This window comes from Fukomys damarensis, unplaced genomic scaffold (genome assembly GCF_012274545.1).
Source record: "Fukomys damarensis isolate Sample0158 unplaced genomic scaffold, DMR_v1.0_HiC HiC_scaffold_24, whole genome shotgun sequence".
NCBI lineage: Eukaryota > Metazoa > Chordata > Mammalia > Rodentia > Bathyergidae > Fukomys > Fukomys damarensis.
The window spans coordinates 65,568,260-65,594,714 of NW_022900936.1; the positions used below are offsets into that span (position 1 = coordinate 65,568,260).

Sequence of the window (26,455 nt, forward strand, 5' to 3'; positions counted from 1 at the left end):
ACAGGGTTAAAACTAGTTGCTGTCTCCACCCCGCCTCCTCCAGTTTCCCCTTTTCACTGTAGGCTGGCAACTCTCCTAACAGTCTACTGAAGCCAAATCCTTGAGGAGAAAGAGAGTAAGGAGCCAGCCATGAATCCTTTCCAGAAAAATGAGTCCAAGGAAACTCTTTTTTCACCTGTTTCCACTGAAGAGGTACAGCCTAGACCTTCCAGCCCTCCAAAGTGGTCACCTCCGGTGAGTACCCCAATTCATTTATGCTTCTAACAGTAAATAGCCTTGTTTTTTGTCTTTCATCTTTGGCTTCTGGAAACTTCATGCTGAGCTGTATTTGGGTATTAAAAACTATTCTCTCATGCAGTTAAAATTCACCTGAAAACCAAATCTAAACAGAAGTTTCTTTTACTTAGCTGAAGCCAGCAGGAAGAGGGAGTCAGAGTTCTTCAGTTGGGATTCAGAGCTTTGCTGTAGATTTCACTGCATATTCTGAGTTCCTCTCGGGGAAAGAAAAGCAAGTTGAATATCCAGGGAAATTTGGCAAGCATTTCTGTCTGGAGAACTGTGTGTGATTGTTCCTTCTTTACCCAGCCTTTAGTTCTCCCTGTGTACAGAACCTTCTTCTGGATACTATCAGAAGTTTTAGAATAGATCCAATCTCTGTTACTAACTGTTCCCAGTTTTTAGTGGGAGATAGGGAAAAGAACACATAATGTTTTATATTATATACTTGTTAAAGCATTTCCAAATTTATTATTTCATTCAGTCCTCCCATCAAAAATCCTACAGAGAGGTTTTAGTAGTAATAGCCAATATTTGATGAGTTCTTCCTATGAACTAAGAAATAGGTATTACTTCTATTTCCTTGTAACAGAATTGAGATGCATGGAGACTTGATGACATGACCAATGTCAGTGTGTTGACACAGTCAGTGACAGTGTTACACAGGTAGTGACAGTATGTTAACTAAACTATACACTGTTTAACTTTCAAGCTGTGAGCTGGGAAGGTAAAAAATACAGCTTGTCGAAAAATCACAAGAGTAAAGAAGTTCAATTTCAAGTACACCAGTAAATTAGTAAATTTTCAAGCAAGTTACTATCATGTACTAACATATATTTGTAAATATCTATCTAGCTAATTAAAACTGGTCCCAAAGAATTTAACGATGCTTACACACACACACACACACACACACACACACACACAGACACACACACACACTTCATAGCTTATGAACTAAGTGGCAGTATAAAGTTTATAAAATTTATATTACAGTCTCAAAGATTGGTATCTCCATCCCACCTGTCACATTAGTTGAGCTACGGTAATAAGCAGAGATTTGAAGTAAAACGTGACATCCCTTATATTCTCACTGATCTACTGCATGAAATAAAATAGTTTTTCTAATGTCCAGTAGGACTATTATTAAAATGTTATAGGGTATCTATTGTAGAAAGAGTAGACATTTAATTTTACAAGATTTCAAAACTGTCTTCCCAAAGTCAGTGTGATTAGTTAGCTTAATTTTAGGAATCTCCATCCTCAGTATTGAGTTCTGGGCCTGGCTCCAGCAGTCTCTGAAGGAGAAGCCATCATATTGCCAGGATTCCTCCCAGCATGGTGAACAAGGTTGTGGGGGACAAGCAGGTTACTCCCTACAGGGAAGCTAAGCAGAACACTGACATCAGAATACCCTTGATATCAGGTACTTCATAGACCAGTTCTTCATTCTGCTCCTAGCAATAAGCATGATTATTCTCTTAACAAGAGCACCACCTTTTCATTTGGTACATATGGGAAGAAGAGCAGATCTTGGATCAAAAGATGCCTGAGCAGTTCCAGTTTAAATGAAGGACAAAGTAATATTTAGATTAGCTTCTGAATCAGCAATGTAAGCACTTCTGGTGTGATAGTAGCTATTTCATGGAGTAGAGACCATCACTCTATATTACCTACCATGGCTATTTAAAATAAATTAAATTTTCAATTGTGGAGCAATCTAATGGTTGAAACAGGAAAAAGCTCATGTTTAAACCATTGCCTTTTTCTTGCATAGAAAATCTGTGGCTCCAGCTATCCACTGAGCATTGCCTTCATTGTGGTGAATGAGTTCTGTGAACGCTTTTCCTATTATGGCATGAAAGGTAATTTTGTGTCCCAGAGTCTTTTCCACTCACATTCACCTCATGTTTGTAGCAACCTTGTCTCCTTAAATGTACTTGATTCCCTTTTCTGCTCTTTCTGCCTTAATACCAATTGGTCTTTTCCTTTGGCCAAGACCTCCAATAAATGCTTGATGAGATTTCACTTAATAACTTATGCTGGCCAAAATCCAAAAGACCTGATAGAAACCAGAACACAACCTGTGTGGATATAAGTGGAAAAGTTATTGTGTGAGTTCCATTCTTCATACGTCTTCTTCAGGTCTATATTTTTTCCTGGGAAAGAAGAGGAAAGGATATTGGACACATTATGCTATCTTCATTATTGGCCTAGAGGAGGCTGTGGTATACATAGATGGAAGGGGGAATATTGTATTGTATATTCAGCATAGCCCCATTTACTCTTATACTTCTTATGAACACTGCTTCAACTGCCTCACAGTATTCCTCAGGTAACTTCACTGATATGAGTATGGAAGGTCAAAACCACCTGCAAAGACTAGAGATCAAATCTATTTCTCCATGTATCATTTAATGCACCTGTTTTGTTTCATCTTTTTTTTTTTTAATTTCAGCTGTGCTGACCCTGTATTTCCTGTATTTCCTACATTGGAGTGAAGACACCTCCACATCTGTATACCATGCATTCAGCAGCCTCTGTTATTTCACTCCTATCCTGGGAGCAGCTATTGCTGATTCGTGGTTGGGAAAATTCAAGTAAGGAAGATAAGAGATTATATCTCCAGAAGTTTCAAAGATTCATTGTACAGAAGGTTATCATTTCTAATCTCTTGCCTCCAAGCAAGATCTTGCTTAGGTCATATGCAACAGATAAGAGTCTCTAACACTGATAGGACAGAAAGTCTAATTCTAATTTCACATACTTTTTAGTCAAGAGAGCTTTTTTTTTTTAAGTGTACTTTTATTCTTCCATTCAGTAAGGCCAAATGTTGTTTTGATCTCAGTGAGGGTTGAGATTGCTATCCACCAGTAAATTAGACACTCTAAAATAGCTACTTTCTCCATCTCTCCTCTGGGCTGAATCATTCTAACTCCTTTTGTGTCTTCTTATTGTCACTAGATGGGGTCCAAGGATGTCCCCCAGTGAAGGAATGGGGACCACAACTCACCCCCATGCATGGGGTACATTGAAGGCTTGCTGAAGTATGCTATAGAAAAGAATTACAAGACACATCAGTGAGAGGCATTTAAAGATTTATGAGGCAGAATTTAAAAAGTACACACTCAAAGAAAATAGAGTGCAGGCACTGGAGAAAGGCACACTATGGTCTGGGGCTGTGCACATTTTTAAGATTTAAGAATTTAGTAGTGAGTAGTCTAGAAAGGAAAAAAATATGTCACCATTTTTGTTTAAAAGTACAATTTGGAGAATATTAGAACTTCTCCCTACTTCCTATTTATCTTCTTTTTTCTTTTGTGTTTTCTTTAACATTCGATAGAAACTATGTATAATAAATTTTTACTGCATTTTACATAAGCAAGCCACTGCAGAAATTTACTTAGATTAGAAGGAAGATAGGGCCAGGGATTTAGATCAGTGGTTCTGTCACCTGCCTGGTAAGCACAAGTTCCCAAATTATACCCCTGGTACAATGAAAAAAAAAAAAAAAAAAAAAAAAAAAAGAGAAAGAAAGAAAGAAAGACAGTTAAGGAGGGCTCAGTCCTGTGGGATATTTTCTCAGAGTGGAAGAGTTCAGACTGCTAGATATAAGTGGATGTTTAAAAAAAGCTAAAATGCAGATCTCCTTGATTATCTACCTAAAATAACTTCTTTAAGAGTAAAGAAGTACAATTTCAAGAATTGGTAAACAATAGCTTCCTGCCTATTTCAGAACTACTTGTGCCCTCAATTCAGTTTTTCTTGAAGTATTTGTATTTTTTAAATTTATTTTTATCGAAGCATAACTTATATAAAGTACACAAATCCAGAAGTCTTAAGTATTAATTTTTACATAAGTCTGATGATCACTTAGATCATTCTGCCTAGGGTCTCTGTATGCTCAATATTTCCTTTTCTCGTGTTCAAATTCTCTCTCAGACCCAAAGTCTGTTCCTGTATCTTGATGCAGGTACAAATCTCTAATAGTTTTAAACAAACAAAATGCTTCTTGACCTTTCTTTTTTCTTATTACTATTACTCCAGAATTTGAAAAAACACACCTGTATGTGTTGCTTTCTCATTCTTTATTATCACTTCTTATAGTAGAGCAACAGAAAGCAATAGAATTCAATTAAATTCAGTATAATCTGATCAAATATAATTCAATAAATGTTTATTGTACTTTCTATTTGCCACAGAACTGTATGGATAAAGAGATGAATTACACATACTACATATACACATTTTCAAAAGCCTTAACACAGAGCAGACTGTGGACAAGAAGAAATAGTATAAATCATCATTTTTTCCTATTGAAATTATTCTAAGACCACTGATAATGATCTCTTTGTTAATGATTTCCAGTGACCTTTTCTAAATTCTTATTAATTTGAACTTATTTTATCAAGTCAGTGTGTTTATCACTCCTATCTTCTTAAAGTTTCTTGACCTTCTCTAACATTGTGTTTTCTTGTTCTCTTTCTTTTAAATTTTTGGACTGTTCTTTATCTGATCCTCTTTTGCTTGTTGCTTGATTCTTTTCTTAGTGTACTCATTTCTCCCAAGGTGTAACTTTTACCCTCTACTGTTTCTTCAGACCATTTCTTGGCAAATCTGGTGCTGTCTTTGTTAGATACATGGCGACAGTTATTCAAACTCTGTTTGAGCCTTGCATTCTAACTCCAGTATGCATTCCAGCTGCACTAAACATTCATTTTAGTAGTTTTTCTTTCTCCTGGTCTCTGTATATCCCACATCCAATCAATAATCAAGTTCTACCAATTATATCTCTCCAATATCTCTTACTTTATCTTTCTTCAACACCAGATCCAACTGCCAATAGTTGTCACCACCTGATTTTGGTCTGCCTGAAAAATGGGAAATGCAAAAGGACACCTAAAATGTTTTTAATGCTTCCTATATATTTTCCTACCATTAAATTGATACACTACTGTCAAATTAGTCTTTCTAAATGATATATGTTGTCATATTACTACTCAGCTCAAAATTCCTGGTGATTAACACATTGCCTACTAGGCTCACTCCAACTTACCTTTCTGTGTTTACTGTCATACTTGTTCCCTTTCAAGAATAGCTGCTAGAAAAAAAATTGAATACTAACACTTGCCTAACAATAGCCAAAGGCATCTCTCTTCCATGTTTGGTGCACTATTTCTACTTCATGGACTCCCTTTCCTCCCCATCCTTTCATGTCCAAACTTTGAAGGTTCAGCTCAAATACCACCTCTGGAATGTTCCCAGCCCTCTCTTTTTCACTAGTATCCAGGAGTAATCTAGTCTTCTCTGAATCTTTTTTAAAAATCAGGACAAAATAATTTGTTATATATTTTTATACACGGCACCTAGAATATTGCCTGATATATAGCAGGTCCACAAAAACTATTTGATCCTCAAATATAGGCAAAAGCCTGAGGATAGGTATGGACAGCTAGAATGATGACATATTGTTGGGGGTATTGGGTTTTTTTTTTCTCATTGAATTTATTGTTACATTTTAGGTATACAGTAAAGTTACATTCATCATTGGGATCTTGTACGTTTACATGACAGGTCTTGGTTCTCATTTTTTTCCCCTTATCCCTGCCCTCCCTTCACCCCCTCCTCCCCTCCCTATTTACAAATACTTTATTTCCTTTTTTTCAAAAACTCTTTTCAAGGTGATTTGGTATCTCTTTCAAAAAGGAAGTGATTTAGAGACAACATGGTTAGCTTGTTCTCTTTCACTTATATAAATAGAATAATAATGGCAATCCAAGGAAATAAGCACTTAGCTTTACCCTCCTGCTCCTGAGTTTTTAAGTTGGAGTAGGCTTCTTCTTCACCTTCTGTAAGTTGAACCTGCAGCCTTCTTTCCTTAACTAGATACGGGAAAACCGGAAAGATTTACGAATTCTAGATTGTAAGTTCTTCCTATCTCATTGTCCCCACAAGTTCCCCATGTGAATTTGGGGAGGGGGGTGCTTTTATTCAGATGTTATTTTAAGACTGAAAAACTTTCTTTAACCCTTGAAAGAGTCTTCATACCTTCAAAGAACACAATTTTCTGAGTTTGGTCAACAGTTGCTTAAAAAAACCCTTCCTGTGTCCACTATCTCAGAATCAAAGCTGTTTTAAGAGGAAAAGGACATGAGGAGTCCCTAATTCAGTATATAAGGAAGTCCCTATGTCAGGAGACAAGTAAGGCTTCCTTCAGGGCTATATGTAGGAAAGACTAACTAGTGGAAAAGGCTAGTATCAGTTGTGATTTCCATAAACATTTACTGAGGAAGTAACTACACCTTAGAGTACTATTTAATGTCACATTGCTTTTAAAGAAGAAAAACTTTCCTGGTCATAGTTCCTAACTTTTATATCCTGTAAGTCATGCCTATAAGTCTGGGCTCTTGACATTGGCAATCACTTGAAATCAGTTTCTTAAGTGTATCTTTAATGATTTTGGACAACTTCCCCACATTTTTTCTTCTGTGTGGTCAGAGTCAATCCTTTTCATGCAGGGGTACTTCTTCTGTCATCACTGTGCATGCTCCTTCTTAGTCCCTGCATGTACTCCTCAGTTCCCAAGCTCTCATTAAAAATGGGTCTGATTTTTAACATTCTTCAAGTAAAATAAAATTTACAGCCTCTTCCTCTTTTCTTTTTCCACAATGTTTGTGACTGAACGAATGCTAAATATAACCCCAAGTACTAACCTCTCTGGAGTTCAGTTTCATGATTTGTTCAATTCAGGATTGGCCAATTCTACATAAAATAGTTCTGAGGCCTGTGGATAGTGTTATAATAAGCTTATACTAAACCTGACTATTCTATTGCAGATGAGATCAGGCACACTCAGGTGGTATGGCCATACACTGATTATTCTATTTCAAATAGAAAATGTTCAAGTCTTTCTTCACATCTTTCTCCTCCTGCTATAGTTTCCAGCTGGCTTCCTTTTTAAAAATTATTAGCTTCCTGTTACATGCCTGGACTATTTCCTGTGAATCTTTCATCTAGATGGTTGCCTATTTTTGTCATAAATCACTTATATTTCTGTCAGTTATTCAGTCCAACAATTAAGTACAGATTTTATTTTCCTATCCAGACTCTATCATTCCAGCTAAGACTTCGTTTTATTCTCACTGATGATCCAGCATAGATCACCTCTTTTGGATTCACAATAGCTACCCCTTTTCAGCTTCTTTTTATTCCTTTTCTTTCTGTGTGTTCTTATTATTTCAACAAAGAGAAGTTTTCTCTAGAAGATGACACAAGGCCTTTTGGTAAAGCATCCCTCCTTCCCTAATTAGCTCTAGATTAGTCACCCAAATCCCCACTCCCACCCAACATTGTGTGTGTACCCTTTGAAGTCAGTTCCATGGAAAGCCAATCTAGGAAGATTAGACATTTAAAATAAGGAATCTACATCCTAAGATTTCTGGCATCTTTAGCCTCTTTTTGCCAAGTTTATTCCATTCTTTATATTTCAAATTAGCAAAAAAAAAAAAAAAACACTGTAAAATCACAGATGTAAACTATATAATTCCCAGGGCTCGTTGCAATACTGGTATAAGCAGTACATATCTCAATACATGGTCTTACTGAAATTCCTTACTCTTTTATATTTCCTACTTTCCATTCAGGTACCTTGGAAAAACAACAGAACAGGAAGAGCTCCCACTGACTGCATAATTTTTTATTATGACAGTCCTTTCTCACCTTTGGTAACTTGTCCATAAGGAAACTGTAGTGGTGATTACAATTAATCCAAGTGTCCAAATTTCCCAGGCTGAACCCAATAGCCCTTTGGCTCTCTCTCTCTGTCTCTGTCTTAGTGCTTTTTAAAGAGAAAGTTATTTGTGTTACCCATCCCTGTTTACTTGGTGTTTGTACTTCATCCCTCTTGCTTTCTAGAGCAAAAGACATATTTTTTAAGAAAAACACTTCAGGTCAAGGTATCTTGTTCTGCTGGTTTTACTGATTTAAAAGATCACCATTCTTGCTTAAAATGCACCCAGTTCTTATTCTATCTCTGTATGTTTGTATATATATATATATATATATATATATAGATAGATAGAGAGAGAGAGAGAGAGAGAGAGAGAGAGAGAGCAGGAGGGAGGAGGGGTAACTTGAGAGGAGAAGGAAACTGGAAAGGAATGTTACCTCCAAGTAAACACTACCCATGAAGAACCTTATTTCCTTTTCCTAGCCTGTTTACTTCATTTATTATCATTGCTATTTGCATTTCTCAGTTAATCATTCCTTCTTCCACTCCTTTCTTCTTCCCTTGTGTTTACTGAGAATGTATGAGTCCGAGTTTATACAACTCACATTCCTGAGTAACATGCAGACAGATGACTGATTTTAACTTTCTCCACAGGACAATCATCTACCTCTCCCTGGTGTATGTGCTTGGCCATGTGTTAAAGTCCTTGGGTGCAATTCCAATACTGGGGGGAAAACTGGCACACACGTGAGTAAAATCATGCAATCAACTGAGCCAATTTTCTTCTTCTAGACAAATATATGTGGTATTCATTACAAAGATTTTCTATTTATTTCATGACCAAAGATACTCCTTTATTTTCCAGTTACAGCTTTATTACCAAATTGGTTAGGGAAAAAAAAATTTGTGAGCAGTTGAATTCTCTTACCTTATCTGAGCTCAATTGTTTTATTAATTAAGCATTTGCATAATGCCTAGTTGGTATCATCTTCATAAAAACTCTTCATATGCTTGAAAATAAAACATTCACACCCTCCACATTCCCTTTCCTGTTCCTACATGAATCTGCATTTCACCAGGAATAGAAAAATATTTGTGTTTCCTTATGTTATTCGAGTCATATTAAATGCTTGGATATTTCCATTTATGCATAGTTACCTATATTTCCATGGCTGTGTCCCTTTTTACTTAAAATATCTTCAGTGTTTATAGTGCCAGAGGCATTTAATAGATTCTGTGTTTTGGTTCAGCCAGTAGAGAGGATAATAGTTATTGAAGAGGGAGGTCAGATGTATTCATGTTATAATGTGCCTATACATGTATTTCTTCTATAAATTAGGGATTTATTTGAAACTTAATAAATATTAGGTACTTCCTTATAGGTGTCCCTTAAAAATCATTTATACTACTTCTATTTATTATGGTGGATGTTAACATTTTATTTTATGGTTAGTAAAGTAATATAGGATTAGAGTCCATAAGATCTTTCTAATGAACTTTCCCTTTACCTAAAATAAGGTTGAAAACCAATGTGTTAGCTTTGGAGCCCCTGTAGTATCTACCTCCATTTGATGTGTGTACAAGATAAACAGAAGTACCAGGCACAAAATCTTCTCATGCAATGCATATTTTCTAGCAGAGGCTCGAACATCACAAAGATGTAAAGTGCTCATGAGTATTTTTGGGGGTGAAGGCAAGTGGAAAGTGCCTACCAGATAGAAATGTGACCAAAGAGTTTTACTCTTTTGTATACATTCTTCCCCTTCTGCAGCTGTGGTCCATCCCTACAACTGTGTAACTACATACTTAGCATCCTCACCTCTCAATTTCAGAATCCTGTCCTTGATTGGCTTGAGTCTAATAGCTTTGGGAACAGGAGGTATCAAACCCTGCGTGGCAGCTTTTGGTGGAGACCAGTTTGAAGAAAAGCATGTGAGATTCCTCTTACTTTTGTATTTTCAAGAATGTATTGCTAGTATCAAAAGGCGTTACCTGGCAGTTAGCCATTTACCAAGACTTAAGTAATTCACTGATTAGATTCTATCTGACAAGTTGTGGTCAAAGAAGATACTGATAATTAATAAAAATACTGAAACACCTCCAAAGGAAAGTAATCAGAATGGTAGCTAGACTAAAAGACATGCCATATGAGGAAAGGTTGAAGTAAATAGGGTTGTTTAATTGGGTAAGATAAGAATAAAGAGAATATTCTACTGTTTATATATATTGGAAGGATGTCAAAGCTTGAACATGACACTAATGATTAAAAACTATACGAGGTCAACTATATGCTTGATAAAAGGAAAAACTTCAAACAATACAAGTTGGAAATATGTTTCTCTCCCTTGAGATATTTAAGAAGAAACAGTAAGCATTTTGGGAATGGGAAGTGATAAGTAGTGTAGAAATGATTTAAGTATGTGTAGCTTTGAAATGAAACAGAATTGTAACTGGAATGAAGCAGGAGTTTCTATCGATGGATTGGCCTGGCTTGTTCTTCCTTTCTTGCTTAAATGCTGTCTATCGTCAGTGGAGGGAAACAAAGAGATATGACCATGGTAAAATGCCCACGTGAGGAAAGAGTGACAATAGTGGGAGACTAGTCTATTCTTAAATTAGCCAACATTTATGGCTTCCTCTCTCTTGCTCTGTTTTTTTTTTTTTTTTTTTTTTTTTTTTTTTTTTGGTCTTCTTTATATATCTACTCTTTCTATAGCTATTTGTTAAATTCATTATTTCTCCACTTCTCTTCTCTCCCCGCCCTCTCTCTGATGCAGAGCCTGCTATCTCTTTCTATTTCTGTTTTCTCTCTGCATTCCTTTTTCAAGAGTTTCTCATCGCTCAGACTATTTGGAGTATCTTATACTTTTTATCTGTCCAAAGATCCACAGATCATCATTACTTGCTGACTTTGGAGCAATAACTAGCATTTGGTAAGTGGGATTCTATGCTCAGAGACTATCCAAATTAGATTAGTGGAATGGAACAAGAAGCAGAAGAAAAACTAATTGTGAACTGAACACGGGGAAGGACTGATTGTGCTACTGTGTGAGGAAAAGATCTGAGACACCAAAATGAAGCACAGCAAGACATAATGACTTACTCAACTGCAAATTCTCTTGACAGTTATATAAATGAGTAGCCAGCCTACAAATATATTTCAATTAATAGGACAAACCCACATCCAAGATTCTGCTGGCTACTTCTAAGTCCATGGATGTCCTTTCATATTCTCTAGCAGATCTCTGTTAAGTACTACTTGAACTGTCATGCTTGATCAACAGTTCACAACACTAGCCTATATTGCCCTATTCCTATCATACTTCAAAAATCTATTGTTTAACCAAGTCACCCATTTAATTAATGTAGTCAGTAAACATCCATTGAATTTCTAATATGTGTCAGATGCTAGGCTAAGTACTTAGGGATTACAGAAATGAGTAAGGTATAATTTTTGCCCTGAAAAGACTCATGACTTACTGAAAGAAACAGTACAAATAATTATTGGTATAGATATGTACAGGACATAATAGTGACATCAAAGATTATCATTTTTGCCCATATGAAGGGTTAAAAGAATGTTAAAGTTTTTTTGTACTGGAGATTAAAAGGTGGCTAAATGTTTGTCTCGGGTCAGCCAGCCATTAAATATCTACCATGGAGAAAAAAATATATATCTGTCTTTGTATGTGCGTCTCTCTGAATTTGAATGAGTGGGAATGGAGCTAGGAAGCACATTGCACTGATGATTTATCTTGTTTGTTTCAGGCAGAGGAACGAACCAGATACTTCTCAGTCTTCTACCTTTCCATCAATGCAGGAAGCTTGATTTCTACATTCATCACACCCATGCTGAGAGGTTAGGATCATTTCCTGTGGGTCCTGTCCAAGGCTTTATTCTAGCTAGCTAAGAATCTGTTCCAGGTTCTCCACAGTCCATCTTCTCCTTTTATAGGAGTTTTGGAATCTGTGAGAACTTTTTGTCTTGATTTGTCTGACCCAAAAGGATTATGGATTAAGTGCAAAAGAAGGACAGAGGATGGCTATGTCTACATCAAGAATCTGATCTTGAATCTGATCTTGAATAGCCTTTTCTCAAAGATTCAAGATTCAGAGTTAACCCCTCCTCATTTTCTTCAGGAGATGTGCAATGTTTTGGGGAAGACTGCTATGCATTGGCTTTTGGAGTTCCAGGATTGCTTATGGTAATAGCACTTGGTAAGTATAGTGGGGCAAAGGAAACTAACAATGACAGATAATTGATGCCAAGAAAGCATCATGTAATTGTTTTACATAAACTGTTTTATACAATCTTCACACTCATCCTGATAGGTGTTATTTCAGGGGATTTCCCCCTTGGATTTGGAGATAAATTATGAAGTCAGATACCTTTAAAAAAAAAAAGTGCCCAAAATTACACACCTTAGAAAGCTTCTTGGGGAGTTTAAAGAAAGACTAATCTCTGGGCCATATATATATGTAGGACCAGTCAGGGGTTTAGGCACTATAATTTTTAAAATATCTCTGGTGATTCTAATATACTGTAGTAAAGTTTGACATTGCATTGCTCTTTACAAAATAAGAGGGAAGGTAATTAGTCTTCCCCTAAATTAGTTTACATCATCTGCTGCTTATTCATTTGGTAATTAGAAGATATTTTCAATTCTCTGGGCCTTTTAAAAAACAATTCTAGCTTTAGCTATTTCCACTCTGCTCTACAATCCCCTTGAAGAGTTTTCCCTCAAGCAAAGAGAGCAAGAGAAGTGGGATAAGTAGGTATAAACTTAGATCAAGTGCCATTCTCTTTATCAGTTCTGAGAACCTAATCCTGTAAGAAAAGGGGAATGTGTGGGGTTGCATAGTTTAAGCAGCCTAAGGGGAAATTTGGACATAATTGTTTGTAATCATTGGCCTGGAAACCTGCTCTCGCTCTGAGCCTTGGAGTGACACTCCCCTGGAAGATGTCCATTCTAAACACATAGCACTCCACAGAGGAAAAGGAGCCCAGAGACCCAGTATTCAATCTGATTACTTTCTATGGGGGAGTGGGAATTGGCTGATAGTAATACTCAGAGTCCCCATTGCCAAGGAAATGTGTTCCAGAACAGTGATACACTCCTCCTTTCTATACCAAATGTTTTCCCAAGTATTTTCTTAGTTTTTCCACTGAGTAGTATACACCTCCTTCTCTATATCATTGCACAATAGTAGAATTTATGTATGAATTAATGAAGCCCAAAAGAAATGCTGAAAGTGAAATATTTCATAAATTATGAAATGTTAAGTGCTGTCATTATGTCTATTATGGGACAGGGTCTTTGTTAGGTATTGAGACCAAATTGGTCAAATAAATAGCTACAGAGTCCATGCTCTTGAGGAACATAGTCCAGTAAAAAAAGGAAGGCAAACAAGTAAAGAGGAATTTAAAATACAGCATGGTCAATATGGGAAATATAGAGAAAAGTATGGGAGTTTATAAAGGTCTGATTAAGACTTTGAGGAAATGTTGCCACATATGGTGGCACATGCCTCTGATCCAAGCACTTGAGAGGCTGAGGTAGGAGAATGACTGTGAGTTTGAAGCAAGTTTGGGCTACACAGTAAATTTAAGGCCAGCTGAACTACATAGTGAGACCTTGTCCCCCTCAAACCACAAAATATCAACAGTAACATCAACCTAAAACATTCAGGGTGGTAAAAGATTTGCCTAAAGAAATCATTTCTAAGATAAGACTTCAGACATAAATAAGAAGGAATTCATCAAAGAAAGGATTGTAAGTAATGCAGAAAGAGGACAAAGTTTAAGACAAGAAGATCCAAGATAGTATGACATATTCAAAGGCCTTCAAAGAATTAGGATTAGCTGGAGAATAAGTAAGAAAGATAGAGATATTGGTAAAAACACGACAAAGAGGGCTGGGGATTTAGCTCAGTGGTGAAGCCGCCTGCCTCACAAGCACAAGGTTCCAAGTTCCCTGGTAACAAAACAACAACAACAAAAACAATACAAGGAAATGTCTTTTAAGCCATTAAGAATCTACAACTTCATTGTGAAGATGGTGGGGATCTCCAAAAGGTTTTGAACAGAGGAATGATTGTTGGATTTTCATTTTTCGATGATGTCTCTATAATGTGGAGAAAGGATTGGGTTAGGATAAGGCAAGGGTAATATTTATCCTAATTATTGCATTTATCATTCCCTTAAATTTTATGCTTGAGTTGAGTGCCTCACCCAGCTCACTTTGTCCTGGCCTTGGTAGAACTAACAACCTTAAATGATTAGATACATGAAATAAGGGAGAAGGTAAGTCTGTGCTGAATGCATGGTTCTAATGTAAACAACTGGATAGATAGTGGGATCATGGATAGACAGTGAGAGAGAATGGTTTTGGGAAATATTGATAAATTTTATTTTGGACATGTTACATTTTAGATGTTATTAGACTATTTTATTGTAATCACTAAATAGTTATTTGGAAAAAAAACAATTTAAGACTCAGAGGGATTGTTTGAGCTGTAGATACAGAGTAAATGGGTAGGCATTAAAACTTGAACATAGATAACTAAGAAATAATAGTAATAAAAAGAAAACCCTAAGGAATACTAACACTTAAAGGACACATAAAAAGAAGAGGTTTACAAATGAAACTTAGAAGGGAAAGCCCAAGAGGCATTAATGCTATCTTGGACATTAAGAGGGTTTTACGAAGGCATTCATTTGGACAAATGTTATCGATAAATAGCATTTTAAAAACAATTAAAGTAAACAAAGTAAAATGTCCACAGGGCAATGCTCTTACTGAATGCTGTTTGAAGAAACTGAGAGAATGAACAAAGAAAAAGTGATAAAATGAGTCTGACTGAGAGAAATGGTAAAATTAGGAAGTTAAAGAAGAAAAACAAATGATTATGAATTCTGGTTTTATAATGACACTGGGAAATACTATTGGCCACCGAGAAAGAATAGCAGAGCCTCTATTCAAGGGGAATCTTGCAGGTGGGAATTTGTAAGGCAGAAACTACATCTGGAAGGAAATCAAGATGGAATCTTTCCACCATTAATTTTAATTAAATTTAGTAAACTTAAAAAAAGATAATACTATTTTATAATTATAAAATGCTAGTTAATTGCCACTTGGAAAATAAAAGGAAAAATAAGTAAAGATGTGAGTATGGGAAACAGAATTAGCTTAAGAACAGAAATAGCACAGAATAGGATTTTCTGTGGAAATGATGGGTAGTGATTAGAGCCCAAAGTACAGAAAGAAGAACAGTGAAACGTAAGATGGGAAATAGTAGGTTAAAGTGCACTACTCTGAGGATAGGGCCATGTCTCCTCCTTTCACCTTTATTCCCAGAAGTATCTAGTACAATGTGTGATGTAAAACAAGTGGATGAGATGCTTTACAGTGGTTAAGAACATGGAGTTTTGATTCAGATAAACCTCAAGTTAAAAATGCTACTCATGGCAATTTTAGCTGTGTAATCTTGTATAAGCTACTTAATTCCTTTAACTTTCAATTTTTAATGTATAAAATGGAAGTAGTATATATTTAGGCTAAATCAGTTGAGATATATAAAATACTTAATAATTTACCTATAAATAACTCTTAATGGGTTGTAATATAATAAGGAATTTAAAAGACCTTTCTGCTAGATATTTGGGATGGAGAGATACTAGAAAGGTTATATTTTGGCATCAGATTAAGGGAAAAGTGACTAGAAAATGAAAAACAAGTTGATGGTCATTTTAATAATCCAAGGTAGGAATTGTGACATCCTAAACAGGTTAGTAGCAGTGGTAATGGAAAAGAGGAGGCAGATAGAAATACAATGAAGAAAGAGAACCAAGAAAGTTGGTAACGTCAGATATAAAAGTAAACAGCATAGAACGAGAAGCCTAGGACGATTTCCATTTCTCTGATCACATGAATGTTTCAACAGATAGATACCTCTTAGCAATTGACCATTTTATCTTCGGTTGGTTCCCATAATTTATATAACTTCGAAAAACAGGAAGCATAGGTTAGTTCTCTCTTTATGCCAGGCATTGCTACAGCTCGGCAGCCTGTCCTTAAATATTGAATGTACTGATTAGTAGCTAAGAACCTTGTTTGTGTATCAACTGCAGTTGTGTTTGTGATGGGAAGCAAAATGTACAAGAAACCACCTCCTGAAGGAAACATAGTGGCTCAAGTTATCAAATGTATCTGGGTGAGTCCATGAATGTTTTACCTGTCTCTTCAATAAAAAGAAGAGATCCTGTGTGACCATATGGGTCTTCAAACGTGTGCATATATTTTCCTTACTGATCTTTGTTCTCTTTTCATGTCAGCTGACAAGCTGAGATCAACTCACCTTCCTCCATGCCTCTACTTAACCATTAAGAAAAAAAGAACACATTTTTTTCTTTTCCTTTTTCCCCACTTTTTTCTTAAATTGTCAAAACTGTTAAGATGTGTAGTTATATATAACGTCAACTGGAAATAAGGAAAGTCAAAATTATATACCTCAAAGATTCTGAAAATCAATGCTTAATGCTATTAAAGAGTTGGAGTAAGTTACTAAAAGTATGTGCATCTGAGAGAAGGGATAATGGGGTGGAATGTACAAAGGATGACTTCTCTTTGTTTCTTGGCGGATAACTGCGCTCTGCCCTAGTTTGCTATCTCCAACCGCTTCAAGAACCAGAACCGCGCTCGGAACGTTCCAAAGCGTCAGCACTGGTTGGACTGGGCAGCCGAGAAATACCCAGTAAGTTGAAACTACAGGAATATTTCATGGCTCTACGGAGTCTTTCAAACGGAATTTCTTCCGGTGTGTTTGACCTCTTCTCTTACTGTTCTGGTGTACTTCTGCTGTAATCAAGAAAGCCACTTTGGGAACTTCTGGAAATTGTACCTCTTCTTTCTTCTTCCCCGCACGCAGAAGCAGCTCATCATGGATGTGAAGGCATTGACCAGGATACTGTTCCTATATATTCCATTGCCCATGTTCTGGGCTCTTTTGGATCAGCAGGTAAGAATAGTTCTTTTCAGAGCTACTTATTTATCCAATTATTTTCCTTTCCCAGGAGAGAGATTTCTCATAATAGCATCTGTTTGCCCTAGGGCTCACGATGGACACTGCAAGCCACTAAGATGAACGGGAATTTGGTAAGTAAAAGAAATTTTCAGACGATTATTTTCATCATCCATATAAGGAAAAATATTTTATTTGTGATTTTTGTCTGAAAACTAAGTCAAAACCATTAGAGAGGTGTGTTATCCTGAAGGCATTTATTCTAAAGGCACTACATATGCAAAGATTAAAAAGAAAACTAGTCTCAAAGTAAAACACTAAAATCTTGTCCTTAGAATCAGGAATGGAAAAAGGATGGGAAACATTTAATGGTGTATATGAAGAGGACAGCAAATAAATGACATAAGCCTGGGGTGGTGACTTTTTCCCTCCAAGACATCATGACAGTTGGTCTTCTTGTTGACTACCTGGAAAGAAACTTTAGAAGCATTTTATGTCAGTGAAATTCATCATCCAACCATAATCTTGTCCTTCTCATTATTGCTGCTTATAACTGTGGTTGCAGAGATTAATAAAAACACACCAACTCTATTCTCTCTCTAGCTAAAGAAAATACAGTACCGGTTGAGCATCATTAATCCAAAGATGCAAAATTGCAATTATTCCAAAATTCAAACTTTTGAGCATCAAAATGGTGCTGAGTGGAGAATTCCATACCACCAAACTGTTTAATGAACAAAAATATTACAAATATTTTATAAAATTATCTCTTTGGCTATGCTTCTGAGGTGTATTGAAAACATAAATGAATTTTGTCTATAGACTTGGATCTCGTCCCCAAGATATTTCATTCTGTGTGAAAATGTTTCAAAATCCCGAGCATTTTGGATAAAGGACACTCAATATGTACTCAGAAAAGAATATTCTCCCTTAGGCCCATCTGCCCTTAGCCAACATAGTAAGAAGCCATCCAGAGATCTATTCTCAGCCCTAAATATCACTATGGGCAAGACCTATCAGGTCCTTGAACCAAATACCTAATACATTTTGTATATGCTTCTTACCTACTAATCACCAAGGTGATTGATCTTCTGCTACCAATTAATGGTAATTTATTATAATGTTTCAGGGTTTTTTTGTGCTTCAGCCAGACCAGATGCAGGTAGGAGACTTATCTATGTATTTCTTTCTTCATCTGTGCTTCTAACTGTCAGATTAACAACCCTGATATGGTGTGTTTCTCCTTGTATGCTGAAGAAAGCCATGCACAGAGATAAAAGCCTTCTCTTTAAATCTTATACCTTCCCTTCTATCCTCTCTTAAATAGGTAGCTCCTGTGTAACTTTAGAGAGAGTGAGTTTGAGCCTGTAGGTAAAGTATAAGCGCTGGATTTTTCTATGCCAAAGTAATATAATGGAAATATTGTCACAGAAAAGTGTATAAGATTTTGTTATGTGAGCAAAGTTTATTTATAACTTCTAGTCCATTCTTTAGTTCCTCATTCAATAACCCCTAGTTCTTCTCTCCTTGCTTTCTTCTGGCTGTGACATGTCCCTCTTGAGCTGTGAAACTGAAGAAGATAAACCAACAATGAGAAAGAAAGCTCCTAATTTGATTAGTAGAAAAAACAGGCTAAAAAAGAAACTAGTCCTTTGGGATATTTGGAAGCTAACACGTAGTTACAGGAAATATAGTCTTGGGTGTAAAGGGACTGGGAAATGTGGACTCATTCTGTACTTACAAAGGTGAAAGTGTGTATGGTTGTGGGAAAGTACACTTGAGCAAATGAAAGCACATGCTCACTCATGAGGAAACACTGTGGCCAATCTACTTTACCATGGTGTTACAGGTGCTAAATCCTTTTCTGGTTCTTATCTTCATACCATTGTTTGACCTTGCCATTTATCGGCTGATTGCCAAATGTGGAATCAACTTCTCGTAAGTACATTACTCCAAACTGTCTCAATCTTTGCCCAGTTTTATAATGCTTCATCATCAGTATGTTTCTGTTTAATGTTTTGGTTCATCATTTGGCAGCTTTTATTTTTTCCTGTAGTATTAAGTGTTTATTATACTGAAAAGTGGAATTAGATCTAACTACTGAAAGATAAAGCCAGTACTCTGTACTTAAGGATATGATGATGAAGGAGTAGGTTTACACCTTTTGAAAAGCCAAAAATACAGTATATAGGATTAGGCTCCTAAACTAACTTGCTTCATTTTTTAAAAATGAATGATCCCTCTTCAAAGAAGTACAGAGCCTTTAATAACAATTCATTCCTTTGAGTTTCTGTTTGTCTCCATGAAACAAATGGAGACCTGATAGGACTACAGATAGAATTGGTCCCAGTTACTGTTTCTCCCCTATTCTAAATAGGAATTATTCTTTGTAAGGTTTGGCAGAGGAGAATTTGAAACCTACCTTCATTTGAAATTTAGTAGCAATTTAGTTGTGATGGCAAAGTGATGACCACTTTATCACATCCAAATGGTCTTTTTTCAGTTACTCATTCACTGAACAGATATTAGGGCATTCAGAACTGAGTGCCATACAAATGTAACTCAAGCACAAAACTTTCCCTCAAACAGGACTTGACTGATAAGTAAAGAAGTTAGAGCATATGCTGGAATAACTATTACATGGTAATACATGTTAATTGATCTACGAAGGAGAGATTGAGATGCTGGGCAAGTATAGAGAAGGAATAGAGTCCTTTCTGCAGCCAGGGTCAACAAAGACTTCTGAAGAGAAAAATGAGTTCAAGTCTTTACAACAACTGGTACATAGTCAATGGTTGTATTACTGTTACTTTGGTATTACGTTATAATGGATAGAAAAATCACCATATAAGCAAAGTAGGAAAATATGGTATATTAGTTCTATGTGACTCAAGTAAAAGGGAGAAAAGATGTATGAAAAGGAGATCTAGGAAGTACTTTGGAAAGTAATTGGGATTAAATGAGGAAAGGTCTTCTGTGACAGTTTAAGGCATTTGGATTTTATACTCTATAGCCTAAAGAATAGATATAATTGTCTTTCCCTGTCCTCTGCAGATCACTTAGGAAAATGGCTGTTGGTATGATCCTAGCATGCCTGGCATTTGCAGTTGCAGCTATTGTGGAGATAAAAATAAATGTGAGTTCAGTAAATCCTAAGCTCCAGAAGGGCAGAGCTTATGTCTTGGTCATTCTTCTGATTTGTTCAATCTTGGTTCCTTGGGACCTAGCTCAGTATCTGTTTTATAGGAGGTGCATAGTAAGTATTCATGATAAATGAGCAGATACAGGGTAGCACAGCAAGGCAAAATGAGGCCCACCTCCCACCTGAGTGATGCAGAGGTTATTTTTAGGGAATTTCCGAACACTAATATTCAAGACATTTGGCCACTTCTAGGGTACATGGGCTTATATGATGCCTTTCCAAATTTTTGAACAAATTCCTCTTGGCAGCCAAATGACCACTTTTGGGAATAAGTAAATAAGCATGAGTTCGTGACCTGACATTAGTGCTTGCTACATTGACTTGGTGTTTCCCTTCCAAATTGCCTTTAGGTTTTCTAAATCAAATGCTCATTAGAGAGAGAAAATTGTGTCCTCTCAGCTAGATAGGATAGGCTCTGAGGGATAGGACTAAAATATGAGTGCTCATTGTATCTGAAGGGTAATTTGTTGGTGATTCTAATAGATGTTATCTGTCCTAAGGGAATGGCCCCGCCTCAGCCAGGATCCCAAGAAATTTTCCTTAAAGTCTTAAACTTGGCAGATGATGAGGTGGAAGTGACAGTGCTGGGGAATGGAAATAATTCTCTTCTGGCAGAGTCCATCAAATCCTTTCAGGTGAGGTATGGACCTGAATGAATTAGACCCTCTATGTGTTTATTGACATTGATTTTTTTTTTTGTCATTGTCTCATATGCACTTTCCCATGTCCTTAGATAATCTTTGATAACCTGACTTTAAAGGGCATATAATATTCCATCCCATAGTCTATTTAAGCCTGTTTATACTAAAATTTTTATTATATATAATCCTATAATAAACAGTCTACTCGTAAATCTTTATGCATGCCTCTAATTATTTCCTATGATAGATTCTTAGAAATGAAATAACTAGTTTAAAGGAAAAAGTTACTAGAAGCACTCATCCTGAGATGCCCAAAGATTGTAACGTTCCTGCTGGGATAGAAAATGGGTGTAACAGGCACTTCATTCTACAGAAACCAACACACTATCTCAAACTGCACCTGCACTCAAAAAGCCAGTATTTTCACTTCCATCTGAAGTATCACAATTTGTCTGTCCACACTGAACACTCTGTAGTGGAGAATAACCGGTACACTGTGATCCTTCATGCAGATGGGAACATTATCTCCAGCATGATGGTAAGTTGAGGAGTTGCCTAAGTTCCAAGCTGTCATCTGACCCATTAGTGTCTTTACCAAGGATCTGTCTGATGATCAGATGTTCTAACTGTGGGATCCTTTTTGTCAGTTACTGATTTTTACTTTCCTCTGTTGTAGGTAAAGGATGCAGAAAACAAAACAAACAATGGAATTACAGCTGTCAGGTTTGGATGTCAGGCAGACTCTGGGCCACTCTGTCTCTTGAATCTTGGGTCTATTTGATCTCTGGAGCTTCAGATGAAGAGGCCTTACAATTTATTTGTTCTAAAGAGGAATTATCTCCTCTAGAAGTCTTGTAATTTTCTCTCTGGTGAAAACAGAAAGTACCAGTTATTTTCTTGAGAGCAGTATTAATGAATAAAATTTAGAAGAAATTTTTGCGGTGGGGCACATAGGTTATCTTCAAACAGGAAAGAGCAAACATATCTGTCTCTCACTGTCCTGAAAAATCCTTCAGATGCCAGTGCCCCTCACATTCTAGGGGAGATGAACAAAACAACATCTCCTACCAGCTAGATATGGTAGCACACATTTCCAGGCATTTGGGAGCCTGAGGCAGGAGAACAGAAAGTTTATGATCAGCCTGGGCAATACAGCGAGACCCTGTATCAAAGTAAAATTTTTGAAAAGGTAGGTGTCACATGCCTGTAATCTCAGCACTCTGAGAGGCTGAGGCAGAAGGGATGTAAACTCAAGCCCATCCTGGGCAATCTAGAGACTTAGTGAGACCCTGTCTTGAAATAAAAAATTTAATATGGGATGGGGATGTAGCCCAGTGTGAAGGCCCTGGGTTTAATCTTCTGTGCAAAAAAAGGAGAGGAGGGTTTGGAGGAGGGTTTGGGGTAGAACACTAGTCTAGCATGAGTTCAACTTCTACTTTTATCAGGTGTCTCTTTTGGATGTGTGTGTGTCTGATATGTAGCCAATTTCTCTACCCTCAGGTTTATTAACACTTTGCACAAAGATGTGAACATCTCCTTGGGTACAGATGGCCCCCTCACTGTTCATAAAGACTACGGTGTGTCTGCTTACAGAACAGTCCCAAGAGGAGAGTAAGAGCATTGCCCCTCTGGACATTTTACTTTGTTTACTTTAACTGTTTTTAAAATGCTATCTTTGTATATAGGTTTATAAATTTTGAGTATAGACAAATTCCTGGTTCTTTTCAATTCTGATATACTTTAGTCTTGCCTTTTTTCTGCACAGCAATATTGAGCTCTCGGGACTATAAGTTTTCCTATTCTGGTACATCACAATAGTAATTGGATAGCTATCCTGTGTGGTTAAGATGGCCCATCCCCGTGAAGTTTGCAGTTTATTATGCATTCTGGCTGCTACTCTGTGGTACCTCTGATGGTACTTTATTACTTAGAATTTTCTGTGTTATGCTGTTCCACTAAGTCATAAGACTTGCATGAGAAGAACTTACCTGGGCCTGAAATCCACCAAGGAATGTGATTTGTGCCATGTTTATTCAGTTTTAGGATAAAAACAACAAATAATAACAATAACAAACACCTGATAGGCAATAAAGGGCAATAACTTAGCATAAAAATAACTTCCTCCTAAAAGCATTTCTCTTCAAAGAAAAAGGGCGGCTGTCTTGCTTCCCTCACCATCTATCAGTACAATTGAGAACACTCTTTACCCTTGGCGATGGGAGTATTTTGTAAGTTGTGCTGTTTATTCTAATCTAAACGAATTCTGTCTCAGATACCCTGCAGTACCTTGTAAAACGGAAGATAAGGAATTTTCTCTGAATCTGGGTCTCCTAGACTTTGGTGCATCCTATCTGCTTGTTATCAGTAATGTAAGTAATAGCTCACAACCACCTCCCCTCCCCTTTGCCTGTCTGGTCTGTCTTTTTTTCTCTTTTTCTCCCTCTCTACACACACACACACACACACACACACACACACACACACACACAGTGAAATCCTCTTGGCAGAGACAAAGGGCAAGGACTCTGTGGCAAGATTGGATTGCCAGTCATTTCTCTTGTAAGGTAATAGGTTCCTACAGTGACTTTAGAAAGCTCACTCTATAAAGTATGAAAGGATATAGGCAGCAGCAGCAGGCAAAGAGTATTGGGGAAAAAGAGACACAATTTGTCCTGAGCCATCACTATGTGTTCACATAGTTTGTTCCAGACTCATTATGACTCTAACAAACCAAAGATTATTATGTAAAATTATTTATGTCTTCTTGGCTGGCCTCAGATGCAGGTCTGCTAGCTCTTTGGAGATTTGATCAGCTACCATATCACAGCCTGAAACACCAAGATTGGTGGTAAATGTCAATCTTGACCCAAAATTTGGGGATCTGTTAACTGTGGTCCACCAAAAGCCATCAGGGCAGGGTAACTCTGAATCAGGGTAACAGGAGATTTTATTAGGGAAGGCAGGTTAGGGAGAGAGGAGAAAGAAGGAGAGAGACAGGAAGAGAAGGAGAGGTACGGAGAGAGAGGAACAAAGAAAGGAATGTCCTTTTATTGGTTTTGGGCTGGGCTATTGCTTATTTATGAGGATGAATTTTACTTTTGATGGGGACTTTGAATTCAATTTTCTTATTTCACTACTTTTATTTTGTACAGGGTATCAAACTGGGGACCTTGCACTTGCAAGGCAGGCAGCTGCACCACTGAGCTAGATCTGCAGCCCTATTTCACTGTTTTTGACTCTATTAAAGATAAAGAGTGGATAAAGGAAAGAGGGAACATCTTTAGAGATGAGAACTCAATCTGTAAAATTTTATTTATTTTACTGTTTAGTGAATTTAATTAGCTTGATCCTTTTAATTATTTATTTTTAGAGTAGGTTTACTCAGGTACAGTTCGTATGCCATATAATTTACCCTTTTAAAGCATACAATGGTTTAAAATATGCAATATATTAAATATATGTTGATATATATTTAATATACATAGAGAAATAATATTCAACAATAAAGTCATTAACTACTAATATATTTACATAGTCGTGCAATTTTTAAACACTGTTCATCACCTTAAAAACTTCCACCCACTCCCCATTTCTTCCCACCACTAGACCCAGGCAACTGCTTGTCTACTTTGTGTCTATAAGTTTTCCTATTCTGGATATTTCATATAAATGGAATCATATGCCATGTGACCTTTTGTGTTGGTCTTCTTTAGTGTAGCATGATTTTCAAGGGCCAGTCATGAAGTCACATGCACCATACTTCATTTCCTTTTAAGGCCAAATACCATTCCATTGTATAGATATGCCACATTTTATTTATTCTTTCATCAGTTGATGTATATTTGTATTGTTTCCACTTTTGACTTCTATAAATAATGCTGTTATAAATCTTTCTATACATGTTTTTATTCTTTCAGGTACATATCTAGGAATGGAATTCCTGGGCCACGTAGTAACTCTGTTTAACCTTTTGTGGAACTATAAGAATTTTCTAAAGTGACTACACAATTTTACATTCTGACCAAAAATGTACATATGAGTTATAATTTCTCTACATCCTCACCAACACTTGTTTTCTTTCTGGTTATAGCCATTTTAGTGGATGTGAAATGGTATTTCTTTGTGGTTATTATTTGCATTTCTCTGATGGCTAATGATATTGAGCATCTTTTCATGTACTTTTTGGATATTAGTATGTCTACTCTGGAAAAATACCTGTTCAGGTCCTTTGCCCAATTTCTAATTGGGCTATTTGCCTTTTTCTTATTGGGTTGTAAGTATTCTTTATATATTTTAGATATGTCTGCTATTGGGTATATAATTTATAAATTCTCCCATTCAATAGATGGGTTGACAATTAACTGTCCTGATGTTGCCTATTGAAACACAAAAGTTTTAAATTTTGGTTAAGTTCAGTTTATCTACTTCTTCTTAGGTTGGTTGTGGTTTTACTATCATATGTACAGAAAACATAGCCTAATTCAAGTTTGCAAGGATTCATGCCTATAGTTTCCTCTAAGAATTTTATAGTTTTAGACCTTGTATTTAGATCTTTAATTCATTTTGAGTAAATCTTACAAGTAATGTGAGCTAAAGGGCCATCTTCATTCTTTTGTGTGTGCGTATCCAGTTGTCCCACCATATGTATTGAAAGGACTGTTCTTTCTCCCATTACATTTTCTTGTCAAAAATCAATGAACTATAAATGTGAGGTCTTATTTCTGGTCTCTCAATCTATCCCCTTCATCTTGTGCCAGTATCACTCTATTTTATTTCCTGTTGCTTTGTAGTACCTGAATTTAGAAAAGGTGAGTTTACAACTTTGCTTTTTTTTTTTTTCAAGACTGCTTTAGTTATACTGGGTTCACAAATTTCCACATGAATTTTATAATCACCTTAAAATCAGAAGCCAGTTGGAATTTTAATAGGGATTATACTGAATCTGAAGATGATTTGGGGGAGTTTTACCATCTTAAAAATATTAAGTCTCTATCTTTACATTTATTTTTTCCAGGAATGTTTTGTAGTTTTCAGTGTGTTTTATTTTTGTTAAATTTACTTCTGAGTATTTTATTATTTTTGAAGTTGTTGTTAATGAAATATTCTTAATTTTATTTTCAGATTATTCTTTGGAAGTTAGAGAAATATAATTGGTTTGGAGTATTAACTTTTGTATATTATCATAGAACCTTACTGAACTCATTTATTAATTCTAACACATTCTTAGTGGATTGCTTAGACTGTCTACATGTAAGACCATTCATCTGCAAATAGAAATAGCTTTATTTTCCTTTTGGTCTGGATGCCTTGTATTTCTTTTCCTTGCCTAATTGCTCTGGTACAATATTGAATAGAAGTGGTGAGAACAGACATCCTTTGAGGTGAGGTGAGCATTTGGTCTTTTAATGTTAAGAAGAGTAGCTATCTGTTTTTTGTAGATACTTTTATCAGATTGAGGAAGTTCCCTTCTAGTTCTAGTTTTTTTCTTTTGAAGTTTTGTTGATTTCTTCCTTCTTGTTTATTTTTACCATAAATGAGGCTGAATTTTGCCAAATACTTTTTCTACATTTACTTAGAACATGTGGG

The 26,455-nt window shown here is 36.3% G+C and overlaps 1 protein-coding gene across 1 annotated transcript in view; it reads left to right on the forward strand.

Moving 5' to 3' along the window:
- The first annotated feature begins 48 nt into the window (after positions 1 to 48).
- The window catches only part of Slc15a2 (solute carrier family 15 member 2), a 31,844-nt gene continuing 5,437 nt past the window's right edge, over positions 49 to 26,455 (forward strand). Inside the window, exons 1-19 of the mRNA XM_010629988.2 lie at positions 49 to 234; positions 2,054 to 2,141; positions 2,735 to 2,876; positions 8,660 to 8,752; positions 9,838 to 9,937; positions 11,774 to 11,864; positions 12,146 to 12,223; positions 16,137 to 16,219; positions 16,667 to 16,759; positions 16,934 to 17,023; positions 17,116 to 17,160; positions 18,156 to 18,188; positions 18,876 to 18,964; positions 20,081 to 20,162; positions 20,729 to 20,863; positions 21,243 to 21,407; positions 21,546 to 21,592; positions 22,370 to 22,480; positions 23,142 to 23,238. Of these exons, the coding sequence (XP_010628290.1) occupies positions 130 to 234; positions 2,054 to 2,141; positions 2,735 to 2,876; positions 8,660 to 8,752; positions 9,838 to 9,937; positions 11,774 to 11,864; positions 12,146 to 12,223; positions 16,137 to 16,219; positions 16,667 to 16,759; positions 16,934 to 17,023; positions 17,116 to 17,160; positions 18,156 to 18,188; positions 18,876 to 18,964; positions 20,081 to 20,162; positions 20,729 to 20,863; positions 21,243 to 21,407; positions 21,546 to 21,592; positions 22,370 to 22,480; positions 23,142 to 23,238 (1,767 nt within the window). The 5' untranslated portion in view covers positions 49 to 129. The remainder of the gene's footprint in view (positions 235 to 2,053; positions 2,142 to 2,734; positions 2,877 to 8,659; positions 8,753 to 9,837; positions 9,938 to 11,773; positions 11,865 to 12,145; positions 12,224 to 16,136; positions 16,220 to 16,666; positions 16,760 to 16,933; positions 17,024 to 17,115; positions 17,161 to 18,155; positions 18,189 to 18,875; positions 18,965 to 20,080; positions 20,163 to 20,728; positions 20,864 to 21,242; positions 21,408 to 21,545; positions 21,593 to 22,369; positions 22,481 to 23,141; positions 23,239 to 26,455) is intronic.